The 26795-nt window shown below is 35.6% G+C and overlaps 1 protein-coding gene across 1 annotated transcript in view; it reads right to left on the reverse strand.

Annotated features, from left to right (window-relative positions):
* The window catches only part of ZFPM2 (zinc finger protein, FOG family member 2), a 460753-nt gene that overhangs the window by 208541 nt on the left and 225417 nt on the right, over positions 1–26795 (reverse strand). The window contains exon 4 of the mRNA XM_008060894.2: positions 25839–25957. Within this exon, the coding sequence (XP_008059085.2) occupies positions 25839–25957 (119 nt within the window). The remainder of the gene's footprint in view (positions 1–25838; positions 25958–26795) is intronic.

Genomic DNA, 26795 nt, shown 5'->3' on the forward strand with positions numbered 1-26795 from the left:
ACACACACACACACACACACACACACACACACACACACATACACACACACGCACACACACACACCCCAAAAGAGGGGGGAGAGAGAAAATGATTATGATTATTATTAGCCTTTTCTAGGGAGAGAAAAGCCAAACTTTATCTTAGTTTGTGTTTCTTTTCTCAAATGTGTAATTAATTATAGGTGTTGAAATCTTTTGTTTAATAATTGAGAATGAATGTATCGCTACATCAGCAGTAGAGAAAGAACTCTAAATTGTTAACATGGTAAAGCAAAACAGAACACTCTACACTTTGGATCTTGTCTCAAAATAATGCAACTATTGACTTTAACCATACTATTGATGATGACTCCATCATCAAGGTCAAATACAACAGTAAATAAATTCAGCAGGATATGGAGCACACCATATGTATTTATGATTTAATTACATTTGTACCTTGTCTTTTTTCTAGAAGAAGTATTTGCAAATAAAACTTAATATTTTTTCAAGAATTAATTTTGAAATAGATTAGTGGAACTTGGTAAAGTTTATATATATATATATATATATATATAAAACTTGTATCTTAAGTCTTTACTAAGTTATAGATATATAACTTGTATCTTAAGTTATATATATATATATTCACTGCATATATATATATATATTCACTGCTTAGTCATCTCTTAATCATCTTAACACAGTACTTTGCAGTACACAAGAATGAATTCCAAATATGTACCTCAGAAAACTATAACAAAAGTAGCTGTTGTCAGCATATATCCTTATACGTTTGGTAACAGTCTTTCTTTTACTTTAGCCAAAGAAAAGAGGACATGAAGGCATTTCAGAAAATCCTTAGGCCCTAATCTTCCTGGAAGGATATCACCGTTGGGTAGTAGATGGTTAGTGAGATCATTCTGGATCTAGAGAACCATTTTACATCCTTGTAACATCTTCCCATCAGGGGAGCAGGAAGAGCACGGGTGTGTGGTGTTAAGTTCTTTCCAAGGGTTAGTCATTGACTTGGTTCACAGAACAGCAGAAATGTTAAGCAGGTACAGGCTATATGCGAATCTCTTTTTGAAAGTACCAAAATGTATCCTGCTAATTCTCTTTCTAGTTTACATTTTGCAAAAATAGATTAAACAAATAAAACTACTATCTGGAAAAAAATTATCAGTTTGTAGAAAGAAACATGGGAATACTGATTTTTGTTCCTTCACTCACTAAGGAGATTTATGCAAAGAGGAAAGCAAATGCCACACAGAGCAACTAGGGGCTGATTCACTGCCAACCTGCTCATCACTATTTTTCATCTTTGTTACACACATTCACAATATGCTCTTTTTCTTCAGCCTGCTAATCAGGGCAGTGGTACCTGATAGTGGATGATTGACTAAAGAAATCAAGATTGAACTTATTCCCTGAGGCACACTGTACCTCAGATCGAAGAGCACACATGTGGCATCCTGAAAATGCAGTCCCTTGCCTCCACCTCTCAACTCTCTGACACAGGAACCAAAGACAATAATCCTTATAAGTCAGTGATACTGTTTTTAAAAAGGGAGCAAAGACTTGGAGGGAGAAATTTGGGGATCTGAACTGACTCAGCTAAATAAATTAATTTTAAAAAGCTTAAGGCTAGTTCAGACTTTGTATTCCAAACTTCTATATTCTAATTTCAAGGACAAATTAAGAAGAGTCATATTGTATGCTAAAAACCGAGATGTTATCTTTGTAGAAGAATGGATCAAATCTGATTCAGAACTTTAGTGTATCATAGATGTTATATAATTTATACCATGCATTTGAAAGAAATATAGGTGTTAAGTATTTTTAGAAATTATACCGCCTTTAATTACATTGTTCTTTGAAAAACAATTTTTTTCTTTAGCTATTTCAGATGTCATTATATTTCACAGTGCGCATGGTTAGTAGAAATAGTCTAAAGAAAGTTTACTTACCATTTAATAAATAAGAATCTACAGAATAATAACAAACTTCAACCTGATTTAGGATCAGATTGTTAATGGCATAATGAGCATTGTAAATATCAATGAAAACCATAAAAATGTAATTAATACCCATGGAGTTATGAAGGCAGCGCTCTTTCATCAGTTTGCTAGTATATTCAACTGCATTCAATATACAGCATTCTTCTTAAAGTACTATAAACTAATTCATACTCCAACTTAAGCTACTCTAGTGAGAAGTGATTTCACAAGGAAATAGGCTTTATTTCCACATATCCCAGTGATGAAAGCACTGCTTTGTTACCAATATTGTATAGCATTCATATTAATATCCAGGTGAAGTGGCCATAGAATTTAATGGCTTTGTCATCTTACATGCACTGATTAATTATTTTATTCCATAATTTAAAAATTGTTCAATATGGCTTATGTATATTTTAAGATGAATCACATCTGCAAAATGGAAGCAAATTACTGACTAACTTTTAAGTGTCATATACATTATGAATACTCTAAATTGTTTGACTACAAAATCACGTTACAATGCATTTCAGGAGAAACTGGAGTAAAACAATACAGCAAAATAGGGTAAAGGAAAGTTAGATTGTAGCAATTGATTAGCTAAAATGATGTGTACTTTTCTTTGCTTCCAATGTTTTCCTTCCTTTCAATTTTTAGGTAAGCTGGTGTATGCATTAGGAAAGGATACTTGGAGAATTATCAAGAAGATGCAACTAAAATAGTAGGCCTTCCAATCCTTCAGATACTGTCAAAGCAACTAAAAGAGGATGATGTGTGTCTCTTTTCAAAGCTCTCAGTAGTTAAGGGAATATAAAAATAATCAAAAAATTAAGTATACTTCTGTACATACAACTTGGATAGTAGGCAAGATTTGTGGCAAATACTAGCAATATTTTATAATAATAACATTACTACCCTTCTATTTCTAAAGTCCAGGGATAAATACTGAAAATTAAAAATAAAATTCAGTATTCCGATTTCAATTAAATTGTTTGAATCTTGTATAATTGCAAAATATCTATTACATCATCTCAGTTAAGAAAACAGAAAGTTTTCAATAATTTAGGATCATGGAGAAAGCACAACATAATAAGTAAAAACTAACAAAAAGCTAAATATGAAAGCATTTTGAATTATATTACTTACATTTTTTTTCTTTTATCACTATATTTGCTACCTTAATTAAATTGGATCTTTTTTTATCCTATAGATGAAGTACTCTATACTTGATCTAAGTTACTTGTTAGAGTACTTAAAATATATTTTTGACAACTTTGCAATTTGAGGTTTTGCCATTATCTAAAGTAATATAATTATTGGAAAACAATAGTATTGCTGACATTATTAATCCTTATAATGACTAACCTATGACATAAAAAAATACAAAGTAAGCCTGGGTAATTACTTTAATAATAGAGGTATGCTTTACTTCAAGAGACTGCTTTATTTAGAAAAGTTAAGAGTATAAAAAAGATGGGGGGGTTGGGAAGATGGTGGCTAAACCAGTCAGACTATGCGAGTCCCGGTGTGAGCAAGTGAGTGTATGGAAAATTTTGTGTACGTGCTGGTGAGTGAGTGGGCGTGTGCATGGCTGACTGAGTGAGGGCTAGGGAGCTAGCTGCCAAGGCTCTCCTGGTGCAGCAGCCGGTGGCACAACTGCTGGGCTTGGACACTACCAATTCCCGAGACTCAGAAGCCAAGCACCATTTTCTTTTTCTTTCTTTTTTTTTTAAATCAACAAACTCTCCCCAAAATGCTGGGAGATACTGTCTAAGTGTGACTTGTGAACAAGTAGTCAGGCCCATGGTGCAGCAGCTGGTGCTGCAGCTTCTCTTATTCATCCCTGGGTTCTTCCCAGGTCACAGAAGCCAAGTGCTATTGTTTTTTTTTAAACAGACAAAATTTTTTCTGCGAAAAAGTAGTGGGGAGAAACCATCGCCCCCGGCTCTCCCTCACCACTGAAGCAGGAGAGAGAGTGCCGGCTCCTGGCTTACCACTTCAGTGCCTGGCAGGGCATTGTCTGCAAGGGCTGCAGAGGGAGTCCAGAGGCAAAGTCCCAAGAAAGAAGACAAGAGAGGCACCCCACCACCATCTTCAAGGAGGGGCAGGAAAGTGCTCCGACTTGCTCACCACTAAGTAACAGACCCGATCTCTGTGACTGGTGGATAAACTACTCAGGGATTGATCGTGACCCAGAGGGAATATCCTAAAAGCACAAACTTTGGAGGAACCTGATGAGTGCTGATTTCCAGATGCCACACACCTGCCTTTATCCAGCTGTGGAACAAAGGATTTGGCCAGAAAAGGACGAGGAAGAACTCCAAAGAGATCAGTGGTGAGTCTGGGGCTGACCCAAATCCCCTCCTCCCCAGCAATCCTCTGAACATCAGACCCACACAGCTGGGCCACGACTGAGAGGGCCAAACCCAGGTGGAGCCTGGACATCAGTGGCAATATGGGAACTCCACTCCAGGATAGGCCTAGCTGGGACAATCCCTGCGAGTACATACCTGGGGAAGAGACAATCCAACACCTCCCCACCGGAGGAGATATCCCTGACCAGACAAGAGTGGGACGGGAAGATTGAAGTCCCACCTACCTCCACTGACCCTCCTCCTTCCCTGCTTCTGACACTACGGAAAGAGTAAAAGAGGTGTCTCTGCAAGAGAGCCCTGATTAGAGGAACAATGACAGAACTTGCCACAAGAAGTGGAGGGTTTTTTTTAATTTTCAATTTTTAAAAAAATTTTAAAATATGTTTTGACTGTTTGTTTGTTAGTGCACCTATTTTTAAAATATTTTTTCTCTGAGCATGAATGTGTATGTGAAGGTTTGATCTGTAGTCCCCCATTCCAATTTTTTTCTTTTCTTTTTCTATTTCTTTTTGTATTTGTCATTTTCTGTTTATGTGTGTATGTGAATGATGGAGTGTTCATCTTTCAATTTTGCTGTTGTTGTTGGTTTGCTTTTGCTCTTTTGTTCTTCTGGGTTTTTATTTTCATTTCTTATAGTTTAAGATGTGTGTCAATATATGTGTGAGGTTTTGACCCCAATTTTTTTTTTCCCCTGTGGTCTTTCTGTTCTTCTTCTCTATTCACTTTATGCTGGGCATGTGTATGTATGCTTAGTTTTCTTGGTTTTTTGTTGTTGTTTGCTTCGTTTCACTTTGTAGCTATTCCAGTTTGTTTTGGGGTGTGTGTGTATATCTGTGTGTGTGTGTGTGTGTGTGTGTGTGTGTGTGTGTGTGTGTGAAATTGTTTTTGCACTGGTTTCTGCTTTGCATTGTCATATAGAATGGTGGTGGGGAGTGGGTCTCAGCAACACATACTACAATAAGTGAACATTGTAATTTGCAAGTAGTTTCTGAATCCTAGTGCCCCATCCCCTACTTTATTTGAGTTTCAAAAACTACAAGAGACAGCAAAGCTTTCCAACCACTGTCCTATTTCAAAATAGAACAAATCCAGAGCCTGGATCTGGGATGAATAGAGGACTGAGCAAACATCAGAAGGGAAACTGACACTGAATAACAGAACTAAAGAGCAAAACAAGAGATCTGTCACAAATGAGGAAAAACTAAAGGAAAACCTCAGCAATTTCAAGTGTACCAAAGACAAAACTCCTGAAAAATCAGACCTAGGTGCCTTCCAATGCAAGTCACCAACGACTGGCCCCAGATTATGGGGATTAGGGAATGGATGGAAAGAGTGAATAGGACTCAAGAAAGACAAGATGCAACACTGGAATAACTTATAACAGAGATTTTGGCAATACAAAAATTTAATCCAAGAAATAAATAACAAGATGACAGGCATGGAAAGCAGAATTAATCTAGTTGAAGAAAGTATCTCAGAACTTGAAGACCAGAACATGGATTAACCCCATCTGTAAAAAACATAGAAAGAAGACTCAGAAAGAAAATTAAGGCCTACAAGACATGTGCAATTATAACAAGAGGCCAAACCTACGCCTGATTGGTATCCCAGATGAAAGAGAGGGAAATGGAGGGCAACTTAGAGCAAGTATTCTAGGAGGTAATCCAAGAAAATTTTCCCCATATCAACAGCAATGTGACCAGCCAAGCAGAAGAGATACGGAGAACCCCCACAAGACATTAAATGAGAAGACCAACCCCTAAACACATAATAATTCACCTACACAAAGTAGGCACAAAAGAAAAAATCCAAAAGGCAGAAAAGAGAAAGGTCAGACTACCTACCGGGAAGACCAGAATAGCAGCAGACCTACCGGCAGAAACACTACAAACAAAAAAGGACAGGAAACCTATATTCAAAGTCCTCAAAGATAAACAATTGTAACCAAGAATTTCCAACCCAGCCAAGCTCAGTTTCATCAGTGATGGAGATTAAAATTCTTCCCAGACATCGAATCCCTAAGAGATGATGCAGCTTCCATGTCAGCTATAGAGAGATACTTAAAAAGGTATTAAACACAGAAGAAAGAAAAAAAAGAATGACCACATACTTCCCAAGAGAACAAAGACCACAGAATCAACAAAGAATACAGCACAACCAAACAAGAAACTTGAAAACACCATATACATCAAGCCCAAAGCCAAAAGAAAACTAGCAAACAAAGAAAAAATTTTATAAGAATCTCATAATGGTGATAAACAATTACGTTTCAATAATTAGCCTGAATGTGTATGGACTAAATGCACCACTGAAAAGACGCAAAATGGCAAACTGGATAAGAAACCATGACCTAATTATTTGCTGCATCTTGGAGACTAACATTACTCCAAGGGACACACACAGACTCAAAGTTAAAGGATGAAAAATGAGTTTCCAGGTTAATGGATCACAAAAGAAAGCAGCAGTTGAGATCTTAATATCAGACCAAATAACCTTTAAGCTATCAAAAATTTTTAAAAATGCAAAAGGAAACTACATAATGATAAAAAGTTCAATCCATCAACAAGAAATATGCATCCTAAACATATATACACACAACACAGGAGCACCAAAATTTATAAAGCAACTACTAGGTAAACTAAAAAAAGATATTGACTCTAACACTACTATAGCAGGGGACTTGAATACCCCACTAACAGCCCTAGGTAGACCATCGAGGCAAAAATCAACAAGGAAATCCAGAACCTAAAGTTGACTCTTGACCAAATGTACTTAATAGATACCTACAGATTATTCCACCCAACAACCATGGAATATACATTCTACTCATCGCCACATGGAATGTATTCCAAGATTGATCACATTCTTGGTCATAAATCAAGCATAAACAAATTCCATAAGGTTGAAATCTTGCCATGCACATTCTCAGACCACACTGAAATTAAAATAAATATCAACACCAACAAAATTTCCCCAAAGTCCACAAAGATATGGACACTAAATAGCATGATGCTGAATAACTATTGGGTCAACACTGAAATCAAATCAGAAATTAAAAGATTCCTGGAAACAAATGAAAATGAAGAAACATCTTTCCAAACCTCTGGGATGCCATGAAAACAGTTCTAAGAGGGAAATTTATATCTCTACAAGCATATGTCAAGAAAATGGAAAGATCACAAGTGGAAAGCCTAACAAATACCCTAAGGGAGCTGGAAAGAGAAGACCACCAAAACCCCAACTTTAGCAGAAGAATCCAAATCACTAAAATAAGAGCACAAATATGGGACATAGAAGACAAAATTATCATAGAAAACACCAACAAAACAAAAAAGCTGGTTCTTTGAAAGAATTAACAAGATTGAAGGACCCCTAGCCAGAATGACCAAGAAAAAGAGAGAAAAAGCCCAAATAAATACAATAAAAAATACAAAAGATCAAATCACAACTGATCCTGAAGAAATGCAAATGATTATCACTGATTACTGTGTACACCTATGTGGAAACAAACTTGACAACCTAAATGAAATGGAGGAATTTCTGACATCACACAACCTCCCCAGGTTGAAACAAGAAGACACTGAGACACTAAATAGACCAATACAACCCAAGAGATTAACTCTGTCATATGAAAACTACTTACAAAAAATAGCCCTGGACCAGATGGCTTTCCAGCAGAATTCTATAAAACATATAAGGAGAAGCTGATACCAATCCTACTGAAAGCATTCCGGGCAATTGACAAAGATGGAATTCTTCCTAAATCATTTTACAAAGATAACATCACACTGATACCAAAACCGGGTGAAGATCTAACAAAAACAGAGAACTACAGACCAATATCCCTTATGAACATAAATGCAAAAATCCTCAACACAATTCTAGCAAATTGGATCCAAAAACACATCTCAAAAATCACCCACCATGACCAAGTAGGCTTCATCCCCAGGATGCAGGGCTGGTTCAACATGCGCAAGACCATAAATATAATTAAATACATAAATAGATGTAAAAATAAGAATCACATGCTTACATCATTAGATGCAAAAAAAAAGTTTTTGATAAAATCTAGCATCCCTTCTTGATAAAAACCCTCAAACACTTAGGTATAGAAGGATCATGCCTCAAAATAATAAGTGTCATCTAAGATAAACCCACAACTAGCATATTGCTAAATGACAGAAACTGGAAACATTTCCCCCAAAACTGGAATAAGACAAGGCTGCCCACTCTCACTTCTCTTGTTCAACATTGTGTTGGAAGTCCCAGCTTGTTCAATTAGACAAGAGAAGGAAATCAGGGATATCCAAATAGAAAAAGAGGCAGTCAAGTTATCCCTCTTTGCTGATGATATGATTCTATACCTTGAAAACCCAGGAGAACCTGTCAAAAACTTGCTTGCACTGATAAAGGACTTTGGCAAAATCTCAGGATACAAAATAAATGTGCAAAAGGTCATTGCATTCCTATACACCAACAACAAGCAGGCTGAGACCCAAATTAAAAGCACAATCCCATTCACAATAACCACACACACAAAAAATGAAATACCTCAGCATCTTCCTAATCAGTAAAGTGAAAGACCTTCACAACGAGAACTACAAAACACTGCTCAAAGAAATCCAAGAAGACACAAACAAGTGGAAAAATATTCCATGCTCATGGATAGGAAGAATCAACATTGTTAAAATGTCCATCCTACCAAAGGCAATCTACAAATTCAACGCAATACCCATTAAGTTACAACATCATTCTTCTCAGACCTGGAAATGAAAATACAGAAATTCATATGGAAACATAAACAACCACAAATAGCCAAAACAATCCTTAGCAAAAGTAACAAAGCAGGAGGTATCACACTGCCAGACTTCAAACTTTACTCTAAGGCTACAGTAATCAAAACAGCCTGGTATTGGTACAAGAACAGGCATATAGACCAGCGGAAAAGCATAGAGATTCTGGAAGCAAAGCCTCAATTTCTCAACCAACTCATCTTTGAGAAAGTATCCCACAACAACCACTGGGAAGAGGAGAACCTATTCAGTCAATGGTGCTGGGAAAACTGGCTGATCACATGCAGAAGATTGAACAGGATTCCTACCTAGCACCATACACATAAATTAACTCTAAATGGATCAAAGACTTAAACGTAAAACCTCGAACTATAAGAATCTTAGAAAACACAGGAGACATGATTATGGAATTGGAACTGGCAACCGATTCCTATTCAGAACGCTAAATGCCCATACCTTAAGAAATAAGGTAGACAAGTGGGAGCTCATCAAAGTAACGAGCTTCTGCAAAGCAAAAGAAACCATCAAGAGAGCAGGGAGAGAGCCCACCACATGGGAAAAAATATTTGCCAACTGGATATCTGACAAAGGCCTAACATCTAGGATCTACAAGGAACTCAAATGCACCAAAAAGAAAAAAACAAACAGCCCCATTTAAAAGTGGGGAAAAGACATGAATAGACACTTCTCAAAAGAAGATATATGGGCAGCCAACAGACACATGAAAAAGTGCTCAGCTTCACTCATCAGCAGAGAAATGCAAATCAAAACCACACTGAGATACCACCTAACCCCAGTAAGAATGGCCATCATTAATAAAACAAACAAGAGCAGATGCTGGTGAGGTTGCAGAAAAAAGAGAATGTTCCCACACTGCTGGTGGGAATGCAAACTAGTGCAACCTCTTTGGAAGACAGTGTGGTGATTTCTGAAAGAACTAGAAATTGACCCTTCTATATAACCCAGCAATTTCCCTATTGGAATATACCCAGAGGAACTCAAATCATTTTACAAAAAAGACACCTGCACACGTACATTTGCTGCAGCTCTATTCACAATAGCAAAAACATGGAACCAACCATGGTGCCCATCAAAGTTAGACTGGATAAAAAAAAGTGGTACATATACACAATGGAATATTATGCAGCCATAAAGAAGGACAAACATATGGACTTTGCAACAACTTGGATGGATTTAGAATTGATCATACTCAGTGATCTATCACAGAAACAAAGAACAGAGTACCATAAGTTCACACTCATAAGAGTACCTTCAACAATTATAATACTATATGAAAGTGATTGGCAGTAGTGGGAAACTGTCAGGAGACGGGGCTGGGATTAGCAATTGAAGGAAACTGCTAGGGGAGGGAGGGGCATACCTCATCAACAAAGGTACCTGCATAATCAATGTTTGTATACCTAACCCTGAAATGTACCCCACATCTTTATAATAATAATAAGGAGTATAAAAAAGACAATTAAAATATAAATGTATGTATTTTTATCTTCATTTTTGGTTTAAAAACAAAGCATTTATTCAATGTGTGTGTGTGTGTGTGTGTGTGTGTGTGTGTGTGTGTGTGTGTTACATGCATTTGACTACCACTTTTTATGTGTTAGGTTTGCTTAAAGTGATGTATAAATGCTATGGATAGAATTTTTATTTTTAAATATTCATTGAAGAAGCTATTCTGTTTGATAAAAATTCATATTTTTGTATTCCACTTTGTGGCAATTTCTGACTTACAATACATGCTTAATGAATACTGAGTCATGTTTTCCTTCAAAACTTCTATCACATCATATATAGCAGAGAAATAAATATGTTTTTATCATTTAACTGCTAGTAGGCACAGCAGAGGAAGACTGTTAAAACAGTTATAAAACAATAAAAATAATTATGTTCTCTCATCTGACTGTAAAGAAGATAAATATAACATATCATCAGCAAAGCATACAATATGGTGGAGGAATTAGGTGACAAGTCCAAATGTATCCCCCTTTACTTTTTATCCAGACTCTTATGTAACCAATGGCTAACAGTTTCGATTTTGTCCATTATAACAAATTTATGTAATGATGAAATTTGATTAAAAATAAATGTTCACATAAAAATCTGAAGACTCCTAATAAACACAAAGTAGAGTATTATTATTCAAGTAATCTACCCTTTTCAAACTCTTTTGGAAAGCTAAAGTTTTACTTCAAAATGATCTTGACAGATGTCTCACTTTTCTTCTATTCTATCTTTCTACATATTTTCACAACGGACATTCTTTTAACTTACAAGTTAGGAGTCTGAGTTAAACTTACCAAACCAAGGACACTAAAGTTGAAGGAGTTGCTCTCCATCAGCCAGCCCTCAGTAGAGAAAACATACTTCATCTCTAGGCAGCTAAACTTTCTAAACTAAGCACTGGGCTCTCCATGGTATTAGCTATAGGTCATTACCTATCATTCTTACATCTGACAACAATTATGTGTTTGTTTGTTTGAGCCAGGGTCTCAAGTGGCATAATCATGGCTCACTGCAACCTCGACCTTCTGGGTTCAAGTGATCCCTTCACCTCAGTCTCCCAAGTAGCTGGGTCTATCAGCATGTGCCACCACATCCAGCTGATGATTTGATTTTTTTGTAGAGAAGAAATCTTGCTTGTTTTTAATTCTTTATTTCTATACGTTTATTCATAAAACTCCTGGCCAACAATACAATTAATAATTTTAAGAATTCCCAACAGCGTCTATAAGCTAAAGTATATTTAAAGTTAACAGCATGTTAACTTGATGCTCCCTTTTCTTGCCCCTGTTCACTAATTGCTCTCCATATATATTATTATAGTGTGCTATAAAATAATAATTCTATTTTGCTAGAACTTCAGTTGTCTTTTTATTTTTTCTTCAAGGGTAATAGTGATTTTATTCTTTCTGTCCTGGGAACAACAGATCAATTTCTAAAGTTGACTAGAATTATCTTAGCTGTGTGAATTATTTTTGAAGCAGTTAATGTGTACTTTTTAAAAAAATCCAGAGCAAAAAATAGCATATTTATCTCCTTTAGAAAATTCCAATGAATAACAAAGGTACATTAGGATCCCAAAGAGCTTAACTGTACCATATGTGGATCCCAAGGTCTGCCAAAATGGAATCAGCATCATAAAAGATAGCTTCATATTTTATCTAGTCATAAAATAGGAACCTACAGTATATAAAATATTCTGACCACTCTTACAGAACTCATGATGACAGTGGCTTGAAAACTCATTGTCAACAGAGTAAAAGTGACCTAATATATACCCGGGGAGATTTCTTGACTTGTGCTTATTTTTCCTTTTTATTATTTCATACATTTTTGACCTGGATTGACTAATCACAGATTATGAAGCAAATGACTTAAAATAGCATCTTGAACCTCGGCCCCTCTGACAGTCACAGAATTTTGCCATTAAAATATCTCATTAGAAAATCTTCAAGAAGCTGCAGACCGTTTGGCACTGAACCCTTAGGATCCCATTAAGGGCCTCTGCCGTATTCCATAGCTTGTCTAGTCCAAAACAGCACACTCTTCTCCCACAGTCTCTCCAAAGCCATTCTGAATCCTCTTTTCCCTTATCAGCCTTATACAGACCTGCATCATCCTCGGAGCCTTCTGACAGGGGCTACAACAATTGGGGGAAAGGGGGGGTGATACAACTGCTCATTGTTTCCTTTCACAAAACCCTGCCACGGGGCGCAGATTAACACCAAAAAATAGATGACTGCAACCAAAGAGAAACATTTTTCAGAATGCCTCCACTTGATTAATGAAGTGATGGAGTCGACCACTGTTTGACTTTCATCATGCACTCTTCCTCCCTCTCCCTCATCCCTTCTCCTCCTGGAATCTTCGCAGAGACAGGGGCACTTCTGCAAACGTCTGCTTCCTTTGAAGAGTTGTCATTTTCACAAAGTTTTGAAGGAATGCAACAAGAATAAAATAGCCTAGGTTCTTTGCTGAAAATATTCAGATAAAGGCCAAACTTTCTTTATAATACCTCTGCACTTTTTCAACAAAAGCAAATGTTTTCTTTTCTTTTTTTTTCCAATAGAAACTTAATTCAACACGTACTTGGGTCCTGATGCTTATCACAGATGCACATGTGGATATCTCTGGGTACCTTTACACACACTAATGTGCTACGCGTGCCTGAGCAGAGGTGGTAACGCCGCATCTGAGATTAAAATCAGAACCTGAGGGACTCTTGCCGCTCCTGTCTGCAGGATAATGCTCTCACTATTACAACAGGGTAATGAAGTACAAATGGTACTTGTGTGACTTCTTAATAAAAGCTAAAACGCAAGGCATGTGAAATGCCTCTATTCTTCTGAACTCTGTCCTGGTTTCTTCCTATTTCAGGGTGCATCACTATCCACGGTATGACTACCTTATTCACTCCCTTCTGTTCGGAGCTCTAAAATGCCATATTAATGAAAGAATTGAGTTAACATGTAAAAAATACAAACCGAACTCAAAAAGTGAATCAGACAGGAAAAATTACTTTTCCAATTGTCTTTAATCTCCAATCATACACCTAAGAAATGCTTTCTAAAGAATAACTCTTTACAAAAGAAAACACAAAGAAACCAAGATAATTCAGAAAGCAGTTTGACCACTTAACCTTTCTTTTTCTTCCTAAAAAATGTTTTTTCTGTGCCTTTGTGGTGATTGTCTACTTAGATGATAAATGCACTAAGTACACACCTTGTACTTCTCTAGGCTGTGATTTCTTAGAATACTCATGTTAACTAATCAGTATTGTGTCACGTGTGTATGAATCATGTGTGCATATGTGTATGAAGATGTATTCATATGATGACAAACATAAGCGCATTTTAAAGATGTTCAGAGAAAGGATAGAAGACAAAGGACTGCACTGCTTGGGGAATTAAAGGAATGAATAATCTACTTTCTATTCATAGGTATAATAAAAAGTAATCTAGGTTTGTTTAACAATTTTATATATTTTTCAAAGTGACTAAATGCATATAATTTTATATAATTTTACAGCAACTCTATGATGTAGGACTGGTATAATAACCCCTATTTCATAAATGAGGAAACTGAGAGCAGATGTGATTACCCTAGATAGCACATCGCTTTGGGTAATAACAGAACCAGAATCACACTATTCTGACCCTATCATGGGTTCTTTCCATACTTTCTCTCTCACTTTTGATTTTTACAATGTTTTAGTGTATGTTTCTCAAAATCACCAAAGGGGAAGAAACACTCAGCAAACTGCTTCCGATTCCTAATACCCACCATATTTTGCATAAATCATGTTTCATATATTTTAATTTACCTTTCCCTATCTGCAAAATTAATACCTAAATAAATTAATCAAGAAGTCACTGATCACCTTCTATGTGGAAAACCATATTTGCTTGCAGAAGTAAGAATAAATTATGTCTCATTTTCACAAATGTCTCATCACTTCTTAATTTTTGATTTTGTTTATGATGCCTTATAACAATTGCTTTTGCTTTCCCTGTTCGAATTTACTGAATTTTTTTTGTGATTTCTCTCATTGCTCTTAGCATTTGAAAGTCCTTTCCTCTCTGAAGGTCAGGTAACTACTTGTACAAATTACCTTGTACAAATTACTTTCTGTGACAGACAGCCTATGAGATGGTTGCCTCATCCCAGCCTTCTGGTTTCAAGCTCTTGTGTAGTTACCTTCTTTTTTAAGGTATGCTAGACCTAGTGAACATAGTTCACTTTCACAATTAACTTACAAAACGACTGTGGCCTCCATCTTCTGCTTCCTCTTTTGCTCAGAGGGATGCCAGTTGCCACGTTTTGAGTTGCCTTATAGAGAGATTCACTAGGCAAGAAATTGAATCAAAGGCCATTTGAAAGAGCTTGCAAGCAGATCCTCTACTAGTTGAGTCATCAGATGACACCACAGACCTGGCCGTCCCTTTGATTGCAGCCTTCTGAGAGAAACTATAGAAGAGATACCTAAATAAGCTGTGCTCATATTTTTAACCTTCGGAAACAAAGCATAAAGATTATGAGGAAAAACACAGGCCAGACTACATAACCCTATGCTTGACTCTGGTTTCTTGACCTTTAAAATAGAAAATGATATCAAACATAAAAATAATTCAGGACATATGCAACTTATTAGAAGCAAGAAATTATAGTTTGACAAACTAGGACAAAGTTTTATGAAAAAAGTGATGTAAGAGGAAATTAAAAATAGAGAACAACTTTAAATTCAAAGTTCTCTTATTAGAAATATAGACAAAAAGGCTTGCCCCTGGAACATCAGATAGTATCAATATAGAGTTTTACAGGAGTGGCTTGGACAGGGTCACAAGCTTGCCTGTATCAGGAAAACCTCATATAATTATGATTTTCAGTGCGACCTGAGAGCTACAGTTTAATTATGATTCTTGATTGATGCCATCCTGGAAATACCTATTGATAATTAAATAAAAAATAGAGTTCAGGGAAACTCCCTCGGGTCCCCTTCCACTGTGGAGTTTTTCTGTCCTCTTAATAAATCCTGTTTTTTAAAATAAACAAAACAAAAACAGAGTTCAATGTGTTATAAGAGTCTGACAAAGAGTTGGTCCCCAGTGATTTTAATTTTTAAGACCAAACCAAAGGAATACAAAACAATTCCTACATTCACTCTCTCACAATGATCACCTCCAAGTTATTATATCAAGCTGAGATTGCTACTAAATCTTTGTAACATTAGCAAAATATTTATTAAGACCATGAAGATAACAGACAATACACAGTGCCAAAGTGTTTTGAAATTGTTGTAGAATGACAATTCTTCAGAAAAGCCCAGTAGAAAGACTTTAAAAGTCATGCTAGATCTTTCAGCAAATAACAGAAGACAGTTTGGATCAACTTTTTCAAACAATTGCTCCTCATGGTCTTTTCTTATTTTTACCTTCCCCTCCAGCAAAATATATTTTTCACGACTTATTGTGTATAATTTGTATCATGAAGATAATATAGTTATGCTTTGGTTATAAACCACTCCTAACCTGTCAAGATGACGAACTCCCCTTAGAATGGCAGAAACCCTATATTCATCCCCTTTCACTTCAGGTCTCTATGATGTCTGCCCTTGACAAATACTGAGAATTTACAATAGCAGTGAAATATGTATTAATAAAATGCATGTAAAAACCTAACGTGTGGATATAATGACAACCCCCACAAAGAATATCGAGAGCTATAAAACAATAACCATCCTTATACTTCATACCTATTCTGTGAGAAAGGTAATGTCACTCATCAGACTCAACTTTATACATATACTCTTAGTAGAACAGCATTGATCATCTTATGGTGATATGAAAAACTTCTTTCAGATGATAAATTAACAGCACAACACTAATAGTCATTTTTAATAACCATGAAAAGATCATCTTCAATAAAAATTATCCTCAGGGTTCCAGAAAAGGAACAATCAATAACCTTTTTCTTTTTTTTAAAGATTCTTTTTATTTATTCAAACTTGGCCAAAGTATATGTAAGTAATTTAGCCATATAATCCAAAGGCTCAAATGTGTTTAAGTTTCAGGCAGAGGAAATTAAGTCAGGTCCACAAATAAAAATTATTTATATATAGCAAGATATTGTGCTTTTGCATTTCCACCTTTCAAATACAAGTTCAAACGTAAAGAACCTGGAAAGACTTCACCATCAGGAAAAAAAGTCAAAGGGAGACTGGTTAGCCAACAGACTAGCTACACACAAAAGTTATATTTTAGAGGCAAGTAAAAATTATCAGGAAGGGCACAATTCATTTTAACATTATCGTCCCATATGACAATATATTTTTATCCACTGCTAGCATCATAACTGTGCCTGTATTATAATACAACCAATTTCTTCAGATCAATACACAATTGACCACTCTGGCTTGCTTCTACATACTTGAATTGTGAAATAATTCATTCAGCAGGAGGCCTTTGATTACTCAGGCCTCCACACCAACTTTTCCCATCTGAGTACTCCCCCCACCACACAAAAATAAAAATTCCCACTCTAATTCTAGACACCAAACCAATGCACCATATTCCAAGGCTCTGCTGCATTAAATGCCTTGCCTTCATGTCCTCTTTGAGCAGCTTCCCTGTCCACTCAGTTTCCATTAATTCTCCACATAGCAGATAGAGTATAAGAGAAGCCAGGATCTTGCCCTCCCTGAGGAACAAATCTACAACCTCCATCAATAATGAATTTCACAAACATTTCCCAAGAGGGATAGGGTACAATTAAAAAGGTTATAAGTCCTTGCACTACTAGAACCTAAGGGCGTCTGTGAATGAAACTGGCTTAAGCCCAATTAGAGGAATCAGTACATTTGTCTTCTCTTGGAACAACCCTGCTCTTACGGTTCCCATCAATTCAGTATAAATCTGACTGATCTTATCCAAGAAGTTAATAGAAAATTGCTCACAGTGGGCGACTGCCACCTCAGTTTCCAAGCAGAGACAGATGGAATTTCCCAGATGGTTTGTCACTGGAACATGCGAGGCTGGATGAGACTTCACAGAAAGCATGGTAGAGCAGAACACCTTCTTGGCCTTCACCCATGTCATAGTGAGGGATCTAAAACTGATTCTGTTGTAAACAAATCATAATTGCCTCACTAGGCTCAACACCCCAGTCTCCCTAACTGCCACAAAGGGTTACAAATATTACACTGAATTTAGTCAACATTTATTAAGAAACCATCATGGGCATATCTCCCTATGGAGTAAAAACGGAAGAAATTAACATAGTTATCTTGTCCTATCGAAACTTTTTCTTAAATAGGATTAAATTTTTTTAAAAAACCAAGTCTACAAACAAATAGAGCAGGTATGAGATAGCATTTCCTATAGTAATTGCACTGCTGAGTCGGGTGGATGAAGCGAGATAACAGAGGAAAAAGAAATTGACGTAAAGGTTCCAGGAGGATCCAGAAGTCTTGAATAAAGACAGGTGTATGGAACTTCCTGATATAGACAAAAGTAAAAGGAAAGAATGTGCTCATTCACTCAAAGGTTATTTATGGAACTCTCACTATAAGCTAGACATTGTTCTGGGTAGGAAGGATAGAAAGATAAAAAATAGACAAGAAGCATATGATCAACAGAGGAGATAGGCAAGTAAACAGGAGCTTACGATTATGCAACCAGTGCTCTTATCCTAGTAAACCTAGAGCATCAGGAAACTACTTCAGAAGTGACTATCTAGTCCAGACTGGAGGCATCAGAAAACGTAAACTTGGAGGTAACCTTGAGCAGAATCTTTAAGAAAGAATTGGAGTTAGTGAAATGAAAAAACCAGGAGGGGGCTAGGGAGTTCAGGAAGATAAAATAGCATGACCAAATGCACAGAGATGTACACTCAGAGCATGGTAGGTAGTTGAGAATGACTGAATTCTATACGAGCTTAGGGGTAAGGGCTTAGGAGATATGAATCATAAAGGCCTTGTTAAAGCTTTACCAGCACGTCTGGGCTTTCTTGTGCCCTTTAGGATGATTTTCAGCACAGGAGTTAAGTGACTATTGTAGTTTTGTTCTGGGGACATACTGTGATCCGAATAAAGGAACAGGAGATAAGAAGAAAGCCAGAAAGAAGAGCTAGAAGAATATTGTGATAATCAAGGAGAAGGGATGGAGGTTTTAACTAAAGCAGTGGCAGTAAGAATAGAAAGAAGAAAAAAAACAGTAAGAAAGTAGGAGTTCTTAGTTTCTGGACATGAAAAGAATTGTGGAAGATGTTTGACTCTGAATAGAAGAAAAAAGAGACGGTAGTAGTTACAGGCGAAAAGTAGAGAGGCAGGGGTGTGTGTAACCATGTGTATGAACAAGAATTTGAGATGCAAGAAGGAGAGGCAGGAATGCAGAAAAGATATGAAATAACTGATAGAATGGCTTCCCTAAAGAGGCAGGAAAGGAGATGAACAGCCCTAGGATCAAAGGTGACTGAAACTTGGAAGTCAGGGAGAAGACTAGAGAGGCCTTCTGTGGAGAGGTCTTCTTGTGACTGTTTAGTTGGAGGAAGTAAGTGGAAAAGGCTTGCAAAACAGATGAAATGTGCTATTAGAGAAAGGGTAAAAAGCCAAGGTTAGAGATTTTTTTATTTAAATGTCATTTGTAAATTAGTAGCTGAAGCTTTGCAAGTGGATAAGCTCCCTGAGACACTGGGAACAGAGGGAGAAGAGAAGAAAGGCCAGCAGTGTTTAGGGAAACACGCACAGTTAAATTAAAAAGAGCCAAGACCCAGAGAGATATGAGAAGTAAGAAAGTATGGAAGTCCCAAATCCAGATTACAATGAATATTAAGAAGGAAGATATCATTCACAATGTCAACATAAATGGAAAGAAATGCCTCAGCACAAGTATAAATTATATCATTGAGATTGTAAGGATGGAGGGGAGGTAATGGGTGGGGACAAGAAAACATTCCTGATAAGTACATTCAATTAGATTAGATTTTTATTTTAAAGTGAATTTATTAATACCTATTATGTCCAAAATTAAATAATAAAGATTAAATGAACCCCTGTCTGCTACAATCTCAACAATAATTTGGATATTGCTTTCAAATTTATCTCACTATTCTATATTAGAGACTGTCTTAGTAAGGGTTCCCCAGAAGCTGGCCCTGAGACTGATTCAAGGATAAGTAGTTTATTCGGAAGGTAATCTCAGAAAATCCCAGTAGAGATGTGGGGAAATAAGCAAGAAAGAAAAGGAGCCCACAAATTGTGCATTTCCAAGCCGATTAGAGTTCAATTCTACTGGCAAACTCTCAGCAACAGTGTAGAACATATCTTATATTCTAACCAAGAGGCAGGGAAACAGAGATGTTATTCAACCAACTTCCTGTTCATCATTGGTTGAAGATCAACTCTGGAAATATGAATTCTCCAGGACTTTCAACTTGCGCAGCTTACAGTGAGTTTGCTCCTAAAGCAGGAAAAATATCCTCAGGTAGAAAAATCACAGATGTGTCCATTAAACAGCCCTTGGCTATACAGGCGAATGCTGGAGACATATGGGTAGAGATATGTTTGTTACATGGCTAGAGATATGTTTGCTACAGGGTATGTACAGCATGAAGCTTGAAAACTGTAGCAATGATTAAAATCAAAGATGATTACTAGAAGAGATGAAACTGAAAAGGGAAAAATTGAGGCAATTAATAATTCTAATTATAATGATGTGGATCAGGAATCTCTGATTCTTCCCTCAACCACATTTCTATGAAGATAAATATCTTAAACTTTTAAGATGCAGTTTAATGCATGCATTATTTCATTATTAGGTCAATGTCTCTAGGACCCTTTATATGTGAATTTCATATTTGAAGAGTTCAATGTCACAAATACCCTGTGGGAAATTAATACAAGGTTCTGTTCTGATTGAACAGAATAAAATGAAATTTCTCTGTCAAATATCGTTTGCTGAATTTAACAGGTTATGATGAGTTTACTTACTATATTGTAAGTAATTTGGGGCCTTCTATTTAATTAAGTATACATGTTGCATGATTCCAGCAGTTGACTGAATCCACTCAGACTAGTTAGCTACTCACAGTTGATATATACAAAAGCAAGAGAGGGCAAATGCCACTAAAATTTCAGAGACCCAAACTTCTAAGCAATCATTGTTGTTTGATACTTATTAGTCACTACGATGTGCTACCACAGCTGAAATTTAGTTTATTACAAGGATATTTGTCCTTAGGAGAATATGCGAACAAAAATTTCAAAGGCACAGCATATACATTTAGAAATTCTAAAACACATCTAAAGCAGATATTAATCAGAACTTAAGGTTGTTTTAAAATGTCTTCCTTGTCAATAGTCTGTTAATTGTTTCAATGAGTAAAATGGCAAAACTTAAACTCCAAGTTTGTGCTATCAAGACAGCATTTAATGTGAGTTATTCTTCAAACTGGAGGTAGGATGTTGGATAGAAGACTGGACTCACTCGCTAGCTAACAGTTCTTTCAGGGGTATAAGGCTGTACCTAAAAAACCAGGAACTTACAACATATTGCAGATCTTTGGAGCCTGTGATGGTCAATTTTATGTGTTGACTCAGAGAGTATTTTTTAAAGAAATTCACATTTAAATCAGTGAATTAGTCATCCAAAGTCCTGAAAAGATTAAAAACAAAAAACAAAACAAAAAACCTGGCTTCTGAGGCAAGAGGGAATTATCCAAGAGATTGCCTTCAGACTTCATCTGTATCACAGACTCTTCCCAGTCTCTAAACTGACAGTCCATACTGCAGATTTTGGACTTGTCAACCCCCATAATTGCATGAGCCAGCTCCTTATAATAAATCTTTTCCTATACACATATACATCCTGTTCTATTTCTCTGGAGAATCCTAAGACAGAACCATTGGCAAATAGCCAAATATGGGCATATAAAATCCCCAAACATCAAAGTCTATAATGTTACTTATTTAAGGAGTCTCTTTTCTGCTTTAAACTTGATAGATGTCAATCAGTGACTCATCATAGTGGTTGAAATTTGTTGATAACTCCCATATGCTATCTCATTTCTATAATCAGTATTATTCTTCTCATAGTACAGACAACATTTCTAAGATTGCACCAAGGTTCTGAAATCAGATTACACTGACCTTGAGCTAGTTATTTATCTTCCCTAAGTAGCAGTTTCCTCCTCTGTAACAAAGAAAATAAATATTAACTTCTCTCACACTAGTGTAAGAACCATTTATAAGACATGAAAAGCACTTTGATCAATATCTGTTCAATGAAAGGATTTTCTATGCTGCTGCTGCTATTATTGAACTTTTAAAGCATGAAGTAAGGATCTAAGATAATAAGGTATGGGCAAAAAACACTCCATTTCAATGTGTGAGAAAACTCCAAGAGCAATTTTTTTGCCAAATCAATTTGTTTGGTGTTTCTATACAGACTGTATTTCTTGAAATGTTCTCTCTATATATATCCAAATGCCTGGTCTGCAAAGGCTTCCTGCAGAAGGTGGCATATTGCTAATGTACTTCAAGATGGGGACTTGAAAGATATAAAGAGGATTTGACATCTGCCATGGTGACTCAATTAATTACTGTATTGGATTAATTAGTGTGCTGAATCTCCTGAGCCAACACCATGAGTTTGAGAAGAGTAACATTAAATTGGTTGGTGAATAAGCAATTTGAGAGAGTGTTCTAATCCAAATTTGACTCAAGTTTGGGTAAGGAAGGGTTAGTAGACTATATAATTTTATTATTATAAGAAACATTTATCTTCATGATATAAAATACATATTGAAGTATTGTGCACATTATAAAGAGATAATAAATTGGAGAATTCTTTGAATTAACTCCGAACTGCTCAAATACTCTACGTATTATAGTAAATATTTTGCCCAAGGGAAAAAAAAGATGCATCTCTAAACTTTGCTGATTTTCTTCAAGAGACTTTATAAATTAGAATCCATGTAAAGAAATTCCCAATAATTTTATGATGCTCAAATCATGTTACAAATGTTATACTGAGAAGGCAATATGGCATAGTCTTTAAAAATGAAGATTCTGAAGTAAAAAGCCAGAGCTTTTATTTTTCCATCTATAAAATATGACTAATAATATAACCAAATTTACAGGGTCTTTTTGTAAAATTAAATGAGCTAATCTATTTCCAAAACATAATGTTTTGAAATATGTATGAAGTCATAATACATTAGTCAATTTGTTGCACAGTAGTAGCAGTAGTAAAAATAGTAGTACTAGTTGTATTTAATGACATAAAATCAGAAGTAAATTCTGAAAAAGTATATTATTTCAAAAGAAAAATATTTTAAAAATGTATTTTAGTTAAGAAACTAAATTTTAAATTAGAGAAAAATTCTAATTTCAGAGAAATAATATAATTAGATATTTAAATCCTTAGACAAAAGACAAAAACTAAGGTGTTAAGATTGTTTTCTACATGGAATTACTGCTCATTACCTGATTTTGAGACCCTAAAGAATATTATGTCTTAAATAACAATCAACAATTATAAAAAGTTATGTCTATATATTGACTCCTTTAAAATATTAAATATGGCATAAAATAGCTTTAGAGTGGCATAGGAGTAATAAAACAACAAAATGATGCCATCTGTATAAAAAAATCAGGAATTAACTTAGTGAAAAATTAAACTCAAATTTATTTTGAGAGATATATTTTTTAATCTATCACAATTTAGCATATAAAAATGACTACTTGGTGTATATCCATATAATGATATAAAAAATAATCAAAATTGCATTTTAATATAGACATTTTGATATAGTAAACAGAAAAATGTTCATTTTCTCTTACATCAAGTACAGGTGCCACTTGTCTGGCACTACACAATGGAAGAAATATAAATAACTAAAGGTTTTGTTGATGTCTAATACACAATGATAAATAAGAATCGTAGAGCATAAAATGATTTTTAAGCAGTTCTAGAGAACAAATAAAAACCCCAAAATGGGTTTAGAATAGCATTTAACTCAACTTTTGATATTTACAGAATATTTCCCTTGCCTTTCTGTCCATTCATTACCTTGAGAAATCAGCATAGTTAATACTGTTCTCTGACAGAAATCAATAAAACAGTCTTTTAATACAATTCAACAAACTAAGAACTGCAGTGTTTGTGGGCTACATTTCAAACCCTTCTTGAGGTAGCTGTACTGGTTCATGTATAGCACATTTCCCAGACTAGAACTATTTAGCCTAAACTATAAAATGAATTTTCTTGGTCCTTAATACATGTGAAATCTCCCACTTCATCCTTTTATGGATAAATATATGAACTTAGAAAGTAAAAAACATATCCCTAGAATCTCACACATTGTTTAAAAGTTTGATGACAAATATTTCCTATTTATTCCAATCATTATTTATTTATTTATTTATTTATTTATTTATTTGAGTTGGAGTCTCACCCTGTTGACCAGGCTAGACTGCAGTGGCATGCTCACGGCCACTGCAGCCTCGACCTGCTGGGCTCAGGTGATCCTTCAGCCTCAGTCTTCCAAGTAGCTGAAACCATAGGCGTGGGCCACTATACTAGCTGATTTTTTTTTTTAATTTATTGTAGAGAGGAGGTTTCGCCATGTTGCCCAGGCTGGTGTCGAACCCCTGACCTCAGGAAATCCTCTCGCCTATGCCTCCCAAAGTGCTGGGATTATAGGCGCGAGCCACCGCACCTGGTCTCCAATCATTACTTTTAGTTAAACCAATAACCTCTGCCACATCCACACGGCACTGAATAAACAGAGATCTGCACATATCAGTTTTTTTCATGTAATAAGCTGAAGAGGGATTTTTTTCATGTACTAAACTAAAGAAGAAATGCAATGTTGCTGAACCCAATACATTTGTTACAACCCCTCTAGGAGTTTTTATGTCCCCATAGTGTTGTCTGAGTCATTTAACATTCATGAGACTCTTCCTACATTTAGGGAGAAGAACTTTCATTGAAATAAATACTTGTAAAACATCTGGATCTTCTAAGTTACATGAAGCATTTTTTCTTCCCAAGTTTTATCATTTGTATCATAATTTATAATAGGGATGCTTTCAGCTACTTCTTTTTATCCCCATGCAGTAGTCAGAAAAGATGTCCCCATATTCATTGCTCGTACTTGTAAATACGACTTTTCATGGCAAAGGAAAATCAAGGAAGCAAATAAACTCAAAGGTATTAATCAACTGACATTAAAATAGAAAAATTAGCCTAGATACCCAGGTGAACCCAATGTAACATAAGCATCCTGAAACGTGGAAGAACAAGGCAGTGGAGTCAGAGTCAGTATGTGGAGGTGAGAAATAATCAGCCGCTGCTGGCTTCCAAGATGGATGGGGCCATGAGCCAAGGGTTGTGAACAGACTTGAGAGGCAGAAAAAGTGAAACAGATTATCCCCTAGAGTCTCCAGAAAGTAACACAGCCATGCAGACACCTTGATTTTAACCCAGCAAGACCCATTTTAAACTTCTGACCTCTAGAACTGCAAGATAATAAATCTGTATTGTTTTAAGCCACAAAGTTTGTAGCTATTTGTTACAGCAACAGTAAAAAACAAATCCATCCAATGAAGAATTAAAGTTTAAATAACCAAACTACCCACCTTTCCATTGCTTTTAAAAACATCTAATTAATCAATTATCCCTATAATCGTACAAAGCAGTAGTCTTTCTTATTTCAGAACCTTTACAAAAAATTTAACAGCAAAAATTACAATGCTAATCATTCGTCCCTGCCATTAAAGGTGCAAACAGTATTAGTAAGGAATAACAAAGTTGTTTATTTCTTGTTCTTCATGTAAACCTACAAATTATGACAATTAATTTGTGTCATCTTAAAAATAAATGCAATTGAACATACTATTAAATGTGAACAGCCCTAGCCTGGCTAAGCAGATAAAGCAATAACCTTATAAATTACCTTACTAGCCAAACATTTAGCATGAGTAACCTGTTTCCTTCTAAATTCTGCATATTTCACTGTTAGAGACAAACCACTTGGAAAATATCCAGTTTTGAGATCCATGAAAAAGCAAAAACAAACTGTTATTTTTAGTGACTTCATTAGGAAGCAAGCAGAAATAATTTCTGAGCTATGACAATATGTTAAGAGTCAATCATCTCAGAACGTCCACATACCAAGGAATTATTATTCAAGTCCATCTTCCCAGCAAACGGCCCCCAGGTTGTTCCCACTGGAAGTTGCTGCCGGCTCTGAATTTTTCGTTCCCCATCTTTCTGAAACACCTCCAGCTCTCCTGCAGACAATAAAAACAGAAGTGTTAAGAATACTTTCACTTGTGCCTTAACAATAGCCACTTCTTTTTGTGTTTGCTTTACACACACAATATTCTCAGGATTCATATAAAGAGAATTAATTATGCTTCTCTGAAAAACAACTCATCTTGTTATCCTGAGAGGAAAATAAAAGTTGCCTCACAATTGTTTTCAAATTTAGTCCAATTTCTTTCTTCCACCTTTTCACACGCATCATCTACTGGAGTCAATTCTTTTTAGTATGTCTTCAAGAACCAGATACAATACTTTCTCAAAAAGCATTGGTCCAATGCCAAAACAGACAGACAAGAAACATTAGGACAATAACTTTGGGTTCAATTTCTTATATTTATTCAAGACTCTTACAGAACAATATCTGGAGAGTTTTAAAGTACTTGATAGTTTTCTGAAATTACTACTTATTTCCATTGATAAAACAACTACATGTACAATAAGTAGTGATGCATATTTTTATTTAAAAAAATGTTAACAGAGTTTTTACTTGTTTTTCTATTTAGTATTTTGGATTACCAAAAGGGTTTGGGCAAAAATGTTTAAGAAACAGTCAGTTTTGAAAGGTTTTCTTTCTTTCATTCCCTTCAGAGTAATATTTTTGAGTCATGAAAGGAAAACAAGAAGTAAAAATAATAACACACTTGTATAAAATAGAAATTCATTAAATGTCTGCTTCAGAAATAAGTTAATAGATGACTCTAAAAATAAAGATGGCCTCAAAACTATAAACAATGGCCAACAGCATAAACATTGTTTGGGATAAACAGAAAAAAATTACAACCAGGAACTGTAGCCACTCTTTAT

The sequence above is a fragment of the Carlito syrichta genome, unplaced genomic scaffold (assembly GCF_000164805.1).
Source record: "Carlito syrichta isolate Samal-C Ts95f unplaced genomic scaffold, Tarsius_syrichta-2.0.1 Scaffold304764, whole genome shotgun sequence".
NCBI classification, from domain to species: domain Eukaryota; kingdom Metazoa; phylum Chordata; class Mammalia; order Primates; family Tarsiidae; genus Carlito; species Carlito syrichta.